The sequence below is a fragment of the Ammodytes marinus genome, assembly GCF_949987685.1.
Source record: "Ammodytes marinus genome assembly, chromosome: 19".
Classification (NCBI taxonomy): domain Eukaryota; kingdom Metazoa; phylum Chordata; class Actinopteri; order Uranoscopiformes; family Ammodytidae; genus Ammodytes; species Ammodytes marinus.
The window spans coordinates 21,586,988-21,599,576 of NC_137223.1; the positions used below are offsets into that span (position 1 = coordinate 21,586,988).

The 12,589-nt window shown below is 39.9% G+C and overlaps 1 protein-coding gene across 1 annotated transcript in view; it reads right to left on the minus strand.

Annotated features, from left to right (window-relative positions):
* Positions 1-426: 426 nt before the first annotated feature.
* Positions 427-12,589, minus strand: part of enah (ENAH actin regulator) — a gene marked incomplete at its 5' end in the record, with an annotated part of 74,981 nt that continues 62,818 nt past the window's right edge. Inside the window, 7 exons of the mRNA XM_080048376.1 lie at positions 427-4,275; positions 4,653-4,710; positions 5,825-5,909; positions 10,027-10,093; positions 10,328-10,382; positions 11,510-11,558; positions 11,903-12,033. Of these exons, the coding sequence (XP_079904502.1) occupies positions 4,238-4,275; positions 4,653-4,710; positions 5,825-5,909; positions 10,027-10,093; positions 10,328-10,382; positions 11,510-11,558; positions 11,903-12,033 (483 nt within the window). The 3' untranslated portion in view covers positions 427-4,237. The remainder of the gene's footprint in view (positions 4,276-4,652; positions 4,711-5,824; positions 5,910-10,026; positions 10,094-10,327; positions 10,383-11,509; positions 11,559-11,902; positions 12,034-12,589) is intronic.

Genomic DNA, 12,589 nt, shown 5'->3' on the forward strand with positions numbered 1-12,589 from the left:
AAGGAGGAAGGACTATATAAGGCATGCATCTCCTGCATCAAGCACCACTGAAGAAAAAAAAGGTTAAAGTTGAAGTCATTAGTGCCAAACTCAATGCAATTCACTCAGCTTTTGCTACTATACAGTCAAGTCTCACTTGGTCCGGTTTGACAATAAGCTTAACTTTAGATAAACACTAACATTAGGGTTAAATTAAAGCAAATTAAATCCATTCCTTTGTGAGTTAAAATGATAGATCACACACACACACACACACACGTCACAATTGGAATTGGAAAAGGGATAATGAGACACATTAGCCTACAATGTTGTGATGCTTGATTTTTCTAAATGAATGTATAACAGTGTGAAACATGTGACAGTGAAAATCATTTAAAAAGAAACAACTTCTAGTCTTGTATTGCAATTTTTATTTAATTTGCTCAAACAAAACAATATGTTAGCATGTAAGAAAAGACTAATTAACATGAGAACAGTATGGTACAGTGCAGATGAGAAAAAAAAATAAAGTCTGGAAACCCAATCCGTGAAACTTGCTTCAGCCAAATTCATCTCTGCAAATTGAATTGCCCCCGCAAAAATTCACAATTCTTTTCAGTTCCTTCAGCAGAAAAACCTGGCTTCACAGACAAAGATAAACGTTATATCATCAGCGATCCGATATTAACACGGAGCAGACCTCACTGCAGAGGACGGCACAGATTTCCAAGCGTGTAAAGAAAAAGAAGAAAAAACAGTCTCTGTGACATTTAAATGGCATATGAGGGGGAACGCAGAACAACTGCAGCCAAGACTCATCTGTATGGGCTTCCAAACAGGACAAGGCCATCTTTGAAGCCCTTACTTTACAGGTCTCATGTCTCCCAGGTTTGATTGTACTTCTTGAGCTGTGGGGAAAGCAACCTCACAACTGTATGGAAATAAATCACATGTAAAAAAAAAAAAAAAGTATTAGCAAACAAAGATGTTTTCTTAGTGGGAAGAGTACACTCTCCCGTTAAAATCAACAAGACCACGATGGAGGAAAGAAAAGACACAGAAAAATAAAACTGCATGTGATCATACTGACAGTCCCTAGATATTATTACTAGTCATCTTTATATATCTTTGACATATTAAATGCAACTTCGGAACAAGGCACAAACCACATAGCTTCACAAAGAGATACACTTCTCTCTCCATCAATAATATTTCACCTGCCGTCAACTCCAAAGGACTGAACATCAAGAGACTCACATCTCCCTTTTTTTAAATTTTAGGTTTCTTGACAAAATGATACATTTAAAGAAAAAAGGCGACTTTGTTGAGAGTGATTATGATTAACAGGAGACTGCCGCGTTTGAATCCTTTGGTGAGATATAGCCACGCTGTTGGTGACCAAGGCCCTAAGCAACTGTTGTCAGTGTAAGGTGGATTGCTCTGAGGGGGTTTTGTCATAAAGTGCAATCAATGCTGTGTAAACACCCGGTACATGCCGCCTCTTGGCCGGGTGTTTCCATTTTAGAAGAAGTGGATGAGAAGATGAAATAACTTCAAACTTAGAATGTCAAAACAGGATGCTAAAAACTCCAGACCAAAGAGTTATCATGACATCTGTATGTCTACGGTACATTTCCCATCTCAGTATTTTTAACATATCATACCCAATCCAAAGCAAAATGATAGAAACTGGGGGGGGGAAATATAATGTCATCACTTATTGTTCGTCTTGTGGAAAAGCGATAACATCTGAGCCCTTGAACACAATCGTGTTGTATGAATAGTAAATGCCTTAATAGCTACAATATGTATGAGATCCAACAGCCACTCATTAACAAACCTTATGTAAAGGGCCACTCCAAAACCCATATGATGTCATAGTGATTTCACCAGTTATCTCGACCTTCACCTTGGCTTGGAGCGTAGAGTCGAAAATATTTTTTCAAAATGGGAGTGTCTAATCAAAACATGCTGTTGAGTTGCATTATGGGAGTCATGGGACTAAAAGATGGAATATTTTGGCCTTCATTGAGACTCCTTCAAAATGTGACTTACTGCAAGTAATCAAGAGCAACATTAAATCACTACTGTGACTGTTGCACCACTCCTCAATTTGTTACACTTCAGATATTACAAAATTCCCACTGTGTATAGTGTATAGGATGTCCTATTACATTGCAATCCTTTAGAAAGTTAAAATGGTTGTTTTCATGTGCCAAGCTTAATCCTGCAGAGCCCAGTCATAAGGATTAAGTGTATCCGTGAAGCCGTCCCACTTTCTCAGGATCTCATTCAGACAACAAGAGCACAGAATTCTAACACAGACATGAAACTGTTACCTTGATCTTAGACAGAACTACAGCTATAGTATTTGGAAAGCAGTCTCTCAGCTCCCACCATATCTTTCTGAGGATTCTTGTGCTATACGTTTTTTTTTGCCAAACTCAGCACTGAAGTGTTGAAACCAAAGTGTTTTCAGAATAAAGTGACAGTTACTCAATTATGTAAAATACAAGATAATCATTTTAAGGATTTAACAGCGACAGGAGGAAAAAAAAAAGGCCAAAAAATGACAGATGAAACAAACATGTCATCCCATCAAGCACTGGTGAGAGAGTAAATGGCACATGCATGTCCTCATATCCGTCTCATAAATAGCTCTTACACATCTGGGTTGTCCTGTGCACATTTCAAAAAGTTTGACTTTATAAATGCAGTACAGTTTAAAAAAAAAAAAAAAAAAAAAAAAAGGTTCAGCTCCAAATGTAGCTAAAGATGCAGTATCCTTGGATTGTATAAAAACAGGAGAGTCTTGGTATTTAGAAATAGTGATAATCCATGAAATGATGTCCTACAGTGTTGCTCTGATACACTTCCATGCCTTTCCTTCAGTTTCACAGCAAACTTTGCGGTGAAGTTGACAAGGGGTGTGTTTTCGTACGGTGGCACAGAAGGGCCAAAAGGGACAGACTGACATTGAAAAATGCGAAGAGAGTGTGTGTGACAATGAGGGGGATTGAGGGGCGGGCCTTGAAATAGATGCTACACTTATTGCTTGTAAGAAAACGTCTGATAGGGTAATAATGCGATTTCGTGGCAGACTTGCGACCCTCGCCGTATAAAGAGAAAAACAACCCACATGCACCAAACAGAGTAACTCAGTATATGACGATAGAGAAATGGAGGAGAGAGATTCTTCAATTCAAAACATACTGGAAGGTAAAAGGCGGTTCTATCTACATGTCTGGATAAAGTTCGGTAGAGAGCTACAATGTTCTGCAGTGCACCCGCAACTCAACAGTATATGAACAAAGAAAAGACAGTAAAATAGACAATAACAATTTGGGGTTATGATCGTGTGAAGATTGGATTGTTGAGCTACCTTGATATGGCCATGGATCTACACGGAAACAGACTTGGTTGATAAGATACTTTTTTGTTTTTTACTAAATATTTTTTTTTTCTTTCTCTTTTGTACATATTCAGGGTTAAAATAGTCATTTGAGGAAGACAAGCTTTACAGTGTCCTGCAGTGGTGGACCTCACCAGAGACCTGTAAGTCCCCCATACATACACACTCACACTCACACACCCACGCAGGCAGGCGCGCACGCTACCCCTATGGCATTATGGGAAAAAAAAAAGTTTTTAAGTTTCCAATCCCCACCTTACTTTCGGTCTCAACACTCTCTTAATAAAACGTGCCTTTTTTTATAGTAAATCACAAGAGTTGGGATTCTCATCAGCGTTGTCAATGATTAATACAGCATCATCCAAGAGTTTTTTGTTGTTGTTGTGTCTGTGTGTGTGTGTGTGTGTATGTGTGTGTGTGTGTGTGTGTGTGTGTGTGTGTGTGTGTGTGTGTGTGTGTGTCTCTGTTGTCACTATAGAAACAAAGAGAGAGAGAAATCCTCTTTGCATATCAAGACACTGGCTTCTCTTTCAGACGGTGCATTGTCCTCCAGGCTCAAAGGAACACCGGCCTTTGTAGAAATTGATTCTCGGAGTCAAAGCTATTCTAGAGTTACAAACACCCGCTCCATCGTGGATCCGTCCCGTGCTGCGTTGCCCTCTCTCAGTATTATTAGGATTATTGTCATCATCGCCGTATCAACCGTATCTTTGTTGATTTTTTTTCTGTTTTCCAGCTGTTGTAGTGTCATCATGTCTTTAAAAACTGTCTGTGGTTTGTCTGTGGTTGTCACGTGGATGTAGAAATAGTGAGGAGGGAGGTGTGTGTGGGGGGGGGGGATCCTCTCTATGCTGTGCTGGACTTGCCCAGCTCCTCCCTGATTGCTGAGGACACAAAGACAAAAGACTCAGTGAGTGACTTTTGACCAGAGCTGGACTCCACTTATGAAGGGGGGATTCTCATCTCTTTAGTGGGCCTGTTGAAGCAATGTGCGTGGGGTATTTTATGGAACCAAGACAGAACTTAAAAGAGATACAATGCCTGTGAAATATGTCATATTCTAACAAAGATGCATTTAGAATTTTCTTCCATAATTGTAGTTTACTGCAATTTAGTTTTGCCCTTCATGCTAATCATTATGAAATAACTTGTGTGCTCTGGGAAAGCATTGGTAAAAAAAATAAAAAATAAAATGGGGGCAGCGACATCTGCCAGCACTGTTGGTCTTACTGCTTTCTGTGTGTGTGTGTGTGATATTTACCATCAATGAGTTCTTCTTTTAGCTTCGACAGCTCCTTCCTCATCTCGTCCAGAATGTCCTGGAAAAACACAAACCAAACAGAGTCACCTTTCCATACGAGAGAGGGATGGATATTAGACCTCAGAGAAGAGCAGAAACTGTTCTGTGGCCTCTTCCAGCTTTCACTTCCACCTTCAACTGCCTGATAGATCACATGGCTATAAAGGTGGAGTCAGCGATACTGCAGAGAGCACTTTGTCAAAATAAGTAAGTATCTCAAGTAAGACAACCTGCTACCCGTCCATCTTTAACAGGAGACTTTAACTGAAAGGGTTATGATGGATAAAGAGTTATGGTGGATTATTATTATTTTTTTACAAAGCAGCTAATCCCTTGTGAAGACTCGCCTAGTCAACAAAACGTAAACAAAGTCATTGAGAGTATATGTGTACTCAATCCCACTGAATGAGAAAGCGATAACGGACATGAGTAACAGTAGTGGGTTAGTATGGTGTCATCAGTCTCCCTGTCCCGCTGCTGTGGCCAGTTGTAGTGACAGATAGGCAGCACTCTGACACACTCTATGCACTTATCTAACAGGCTCATTCACAGAGGCAGGAGGGAGGAGCGGCCTTATAGCGGGAAGGCCTTACTGCACACACACCCACACTACTCCTACTACTAACAGAGCTGAATAATTAGTTATAACAAAGACACCAAGAGACCAATGGAAATCCATGTGTCAGTGGAAGCTATGCCTGGGATAAGCAGGGGCCGAACCCCCAATACCAAACAAGAGACACCACCTCCTACCATAATCACTATATATTATATATTTATTATTACTAATTGTTGCTTGTATTTAACCATCTCAGTTACAATTGACAGCATGACGTTTCTTTCTTTCATTTTTACGTTACATTTCGTTTGCTGTCGATTGAATCCAAAGCGACTTCAAAATTAAAAGGTGGAGTCAGCAAGTGTTAATACAGTGGTATGTAAAGAAATGGCGCCCCCACCATAGCTTGCAACATGCCCCGTTTACAGAGCCTAGGAAGTATATATAAACGCTGGATTTTTTTTCAGGACACACACACACACACAGCACATATAGGTATCATATCGTGAAAGAGATATTCTCAGATTTTGCCATAACAGCCACTGTCTAGAATCGCTGGCTCCACTTTACATACCTGTTTCAATCTGTCGTAGTCAACCGTTTCTGTTGGCACACCGTTGGCACTTAAGGATCCAGTGGGTGTAGGAGTGGATTTAGGTCTGTGTGGAGAGACGAGGGAAAGAATTCAAACCAATGAAAAGAGGATACAAGACGAACAGCACTGGTTATAACCATAGATAGTTATAACGTTATTATCATTTATATCAAGTAGTCATTTTGGACTCAAACCACAGCATGGGACTTGGCACTGTCTTAACGTTATACAGTGTTATAGGTGTGAAAGGCTCACAGGTGTGTGACTGATGGCAAACAGCTCAGCTAGAAGTATGATAACTATGACACACACTGCATCTAATGTTCATATGAACCTTGTTATATTCTTTCACGAACAGGAGACATAGTAAAACATTACCAGATTCTGTCTAATGTAAAGCCATATGATCTTCAGATAAAACTATCCGTTGCTGTGTTATCTGATGGCAAAACACTATTGAATTTTATTCATTTGTTTCGTGAAGAATTCGATATAAGAAATGTGCACAAAAACTGCAGGTAGGAACCCAATCCTGGTCATAGCATGCACACACACACACACACACACACACACACACACACACACACACACACACACACACACACACACACACACACACACACACACACACACACACACACACACACACACACACACACACACACACACACACACACACACACACACACACACACACACACACACACACACACACACACACACACACACACACACACACACACACACACACACACACACACAGGCGAAGAGCACTCACTCAGAAAGACATGCATGTAAACACAATCAAAAGCCATAATGATCACACACCATGAGTACAAAGGAACCCTATAATGCTATGAGTGTCCGTGTGTTGTGTATTTTAGATGTTCCTCAAACAGACTTACAGGTGCATCTACAATTTGAATATCAAGGGAAAAGTCCATTCAAAAACTGAAACTTTCATATATTCTAGATTATTTGCAAAAAGGTCTTTGTAATGTTTTAATTTAGATGATTACGGCTTGAACTTTTCATTGATATTCTTATTTATTTTTGATGCACCTGTATATAGATAATATAATGTGGGACAGACCTAACAATATGTTTAGTTCCCTTTGCTAGGTGCATACTATTAGCTGGCTGGGACCTTTTCCTTCTAACAAGAAAAGCAATAAGCCGGAAGAATGCTAGTGAGAAAGTTAGCGAGCGTCTGTCTCTATGAGGGGAAAGACTTTAGCAGTACAGACGTGAGAGACAGGAAGAGAAGTGAAAAGAAAAGGAAATGAGCTTGGCTGTGAGTCATTTGGTTGCTATGGGCTGAACATACTTCACACTGGAACACGGAAATGAAGTTTGCGTCCCTTTAGTTTTAGTTTTCAGGGTGTTTCCATAGTAAAGATAACACATGTGGAAGACAACGAAAATAAACAGGAGGAGTTGAGAAACAGATTCGGTCACTGCACAGTTTAGACTGGTCCAATAAAACTTGTCTACTACTTTGAAAAATAGTTAAACTGGGAAACACTATAATATATTTCATCCAGTCTCATGTGTATGTCAAAGATAGCATTAGATAGTCAGCTATATTAAGTGAAATATAGTGTTGCCTTTAACTTCCTTTAACTTTAACAGAGCCGGCCCGAGGCATAAGCGAACTAAGCGGCCGCTTAGGGCCCCCGAATGCCTGGGGGGCCCCCTAAAAAAAAAAAAAAAAAAAATTTTTTTTTTTTTTTTTTTTTTTTTAGTTTGTGTGTTTGATATTAACATCATATTATGCAAATGTGAGTTATACAAAAAAAGGAATAAAATGTTTTGGTCTAGATAATTAATAGCCTAAAAATGTAATCAGTTCATCTGGGAGGAAATCCGAAATTATCTGATCATGTCACGTTCACATCCATGCACAGTGTGTATTGAGTTTATTTAAAAACAATTGGAAATGGGGCTGCCCTCAGTTGCCCATGCACTGTGTATAGTCTATAGCCTATTTCAGCCTTGTCTGTGCAAAAAAGATACAGTAGCTGGACAACAGAGTTCTTCTGCTTAGTTCCTCACACTGCATTTAAATGCATTCATTATATTACAGAGAAATATGTCCCGTAAAAGAAAAAGAGCTCCAAGCCCAACCCAGAGGACCCTCCATAATATTTTATTTTATATTAATATTTTTATGGAAAATCCATGTGTCCTTCTTCAATAGCTTCTAATTCATCTGACCCAGTGTCTCCAAATAATTTGTTCACACAAAATTCCTCAGATTTAGCCTCTTAATTTTCCTCAAAGTGCACCAGATTCATGCATTTCACTTTAAAAAGGTTAAAAAAATCTCCCGGGGGGGCATACCCCCGGACCTCCCTAGGAGGGTCTGAATCTCGGCTGTATAATATTTTCGCACAGCCGCACAGTGGAGGCACTAGCGGAAAACACTGGGTGTGTGAATGATATTTAACAAAGATCTATAGTTTTCAGCAGCGCTAACATTGGAGAGGGGCCCCCTAATCATATTTCGCTTAGGGCCCCCTGAAGGCTTGGGCCGGCTCTGAACTTTAACTTGCTTCATGCTGAATAAATGCTTTAAATGTGTTTTGGCATCCTTTCTGTAAATTAGTTAAAACAGTGGAAAAAATGTAATTTCTGTTTAGATTTTTAGGATTTAAGCCAATAGTAAAAAATATTCTGAAACATATGCAATGATATGGGTTCATGTGGTCCAACAAGTCTAGGTGTGTTCAGCTCTCCGCTCTCTCATATTGAAGTCACTTTTAATAAAAAGCTGGAATCAAAAACGCCCATCTGGTCTGGTCAGCTCTGTCGTGCACGTGCGTGGCTGCGTGCACACCCGCACACATCCACACACAGCGGGGTTCTTATCTGAGGGTTCCTGCTGGATCTGCCCTGGCTCTGTTATGATAATACCGTGCCAAGTCTGGTCTGGGCGGTCACTCATTACTGTGTGTGTGTGTGTGTGTGTGTCGGTGTGTTTGATAGGGTGGGTGTACAGTATGTGACACACACATATGGATTTCCTTTTTTGAAAAGCAGCGAGCAGAGCAGCATGCAAAAAGCAATAAGTATATGACATTAGAAAATCTATAATACAAAGACAATGATTGATTTAGAAAACATCTCGACATATTAAACGTCAGATGAACAGAGCTGACTCCTGCAGGTTAGTCAATTTGCAAAAGCACACAAAGACAACACAGGATTCATTCCAAACTTTTTCATCCAAAAAATACCCCACCCTCCAAAAGGCACCTCCATCACAGCAAACCTCAGTGAATAAAGAAAAGGAGATCGTTTTAAAGAAAAGGATTTCTCAAACTCTCCGGGCCCTTGTTCTCTCTACCTGTTGGAGGAATCTGCTCCCATGGGATTTCTCCACGGAGACTCCCGTCTGTGTGAGCAGCAAATGCAATATGGAATTATTCCTACTTAATGCGTACCAAATGTGTAATAATGCGTAGTTTTACCATTAAATAAGTTTAATATGTTAAAGGTGCTTCAATAAGTAAATATTCATACTGAATATTATTAAAAATATGAATGCACTTATTACCATAACCTTTTCATAATAAGCAAAAATTCCCCTGCCAAAAACTTGTGATTGACTTGTGAAAAAAGAAACTTGCTCATCATTGCTGAATGTCACCCAAACTCAGCAGCGACACTAGTGAACCACAGTTCATACTGTTCTGTGTATTGAATACATGTGTTGTCGAGATGCATTCATCCAAACCAAAAAACATTCATAAAAAAACGTAGCCTTGAAAACAGCTAAAGTACATTTGAAACTACCCTATTCTTTTCCATTCACACAAAGACACCTCAGCTTTAAGTCGGGTATCTGACGCACATCCAGCCTGCAAACAAAGGCGACATAAGCTTTAGTGATGTTAGCCAGTGTTGAGCGGCCCCATCATGCTAAAGCTAGCTGATGCTAAAGCGCTAATGAGCCAGTGTTCTCTGTCTACTTGGAAAATGACATTAGTAAGTGTTTCTGCTAGTCAAAGGCAATAGACATGATATGAATAATGTGGAAGATGAAATGTACGATGGAAAAAACTAAACATCTGAACCATTTTGAGGATATAAAATGTTACTTTTAAGTACAGCAGCAACAAAGAAGAAATGAGGTAAAGTATATGTTCAACAGAGCATCGCGGAGACAGACAGCGTACCTTCCGATTACTGGCGATTTGCTACCGTTCATGGTGTTGGTTCTTTCCCATGGCTTCCTGGGCATGTCTGGGGGGGGAAAAAAACATGAGCACAGCAAAAATATGAAAACCAAACTCCTCTTACCACATGACATAAAGCTGGCAATCACAAAAACAAGTGCACTTCTTCCAGTAACTTAAACAGGGGAGATAGTTTGTAAATGAATGCTGACTTAGGTCCTGGTCTCCTGTGTTAGGGAGATGCATATTAACTCCTGCTGTAGTGGTTGATGTTGAATGCTGCTCCCCCTCTAACACTCACCTGGCGTGCTACAGGCCGACACTACTTTAGGGGTCGTGTTGATGTCGCCCTCCTCCTGTTTGAAAGACAGACAGGGTCAAAGGTCAAAGATCACAGGGTCACACATGTTACTAAGTGGTGATAACCAGCAAGAGTTTCTACACAGAATGGATTAATAGATTTCTGTTAAGACAGTCAGGGGGAGGGAGTGAAGCTTACTTTGTCTCTAATAAAATAAAAAAGCACTTTAAAAAGGCCTTGTGTCTGAATTGTACTTATATACGTAAACTTGCCTTGCCTAATAACACAACTACATTTATCTGTACATTGACTTATTTTTAGTTTGGTTGAAATGTGCAATTGATACTTTGGCTATGTTGTCTGTAGGTGAGAGCACCCTGTGTAGTGCATTGGTGATTTGTGAAGACCAAACAGTAAGGAATATATTCATTTAAAAAAATATACAAAATATGCAGCTTAAAATAATGGAAAAGACCTTAAAGGGGTTATTTTGCAATTGTTTTATGGTTAAGATATGTTATAAAAGTCAATACCTCCTGCAGATGTTTCAAATTAAAAGCCTACGGGGATAAGGGATCTTTGCTGCTGGGAGAGACTATTAATGTGAAACATCTGTGCAGGATGTTTTGATATTAACCTAAAGCTGAGCAAAAAACAAACAAAAGACATCAAAGTGAAGGTTCAAGTAATTACTCCACAAATGAAAAAACTTTCTAGAATAATATAGAAAATGATGGTGATTATGACGTGTTGTACTGATGGAATTAGTTTTGCATAAATGTACATTATACTGAATTTATTGAGGCAAAGCAAATATACCCAAAAAACAGGGATCTCTATAATATGATAGCGACATTGCAAGTGAAGGCTGATATAACCCTGTTGAAAATAAAGTTTTTCCTCTGCAGTTTATTGAAGAATTTGGGACTTTATGAAATATGAAAGTAGTGGCTACAGATTGGAATGTGTGACATGATACCCACACATGGCATGCAGACTATATCACACAGATAAAGCAGTGAGTGATTGAAGTCCAGAAAGGAATGTAGTGAATGTAGTACACCTTGTCCAGTCTGGACACAGGTGAGGAAAGCATGTGGGCTCTCACACAGAGGGGCCACTGTGTGAGTAATGATACTATTTGGCCCCATATCAAACACACACAGGCTCCCAGATACTCACCGATCTCTGGTCGGGTTCAGGTGACGAGCCCTTGTCTGCAATTCTTCTCCTGTGAGACACAAAGCAAAAGGTTCAGTTTAATGCTGAATAATATAGTCAGATGCCTTTTTTATTTTTAGTATCTTTGTCCACAGCTCAAATAATTTTCTTTCTGATATTAAGGTTCATAGTATGGCCTTACCTTCAAATCTACCTTTATGCAACCATTTATTTATTTGACTTTGGCAATACAATAAAGTTAAAGTAAGAATCTACTACAGATCAACTCAGAATTTTCCAAAATACTGGGTAACAGGGTGGCGCTTTCTTTTTTAAGGTTGCATTATACAACTTTGTGATCAGGAAAAAAAATGTCATATTCTGAATGTTAACTGGAATTCTGTGCCTCTCTACCTCCTAGCCAATAGGGCGCTCATCTCCTCCATGAGCCCGCCCCCTCCCGGCCCCGGCAGAGGCCCGTTACCAGACTTGGCCCCCGCGGCCCCCGACATGGCCGCTGCCAGAGCTGCTGCTGGATCGTCACTCTGAAGGGACAGACACACACACACACACACACACACACACACACACACACACACACACACACACACACACACACACACACACACACACACACACACACACACACACACACACACACACACACACACACACACACACACACACACACACACACACACACACACACACACACACACACACACACACACACACACACACACGCGCATCTTTAGTTAAACACATATCAATGTAATGGGTTCTCTGTACTCGAATAACACGTATCATGAGAATAATTCAAGAATTGAATTTTAGTCTTATTTTAATGTTCATTTTATATTCGAAAGTGCATAAATGTTCTGTGTTGTTTGTAACATTTGTCTGATTTGTGCATTTTGTCTTGTTATACAGTACACACGAGCAGACATGCAGAGTTTTGTGGCATTACGTGTAAGCCTCCCAGGAGTCTGAGATGAGACCTGGCAGATGGCGACTGTGTGTATGTGCGATCATGCGTTAACGCAGAGTGAGTGTGTGTGTGTGTGTGTGTGTGTGTGTGTGTGTGTGTGTGTGTGTGTGTGT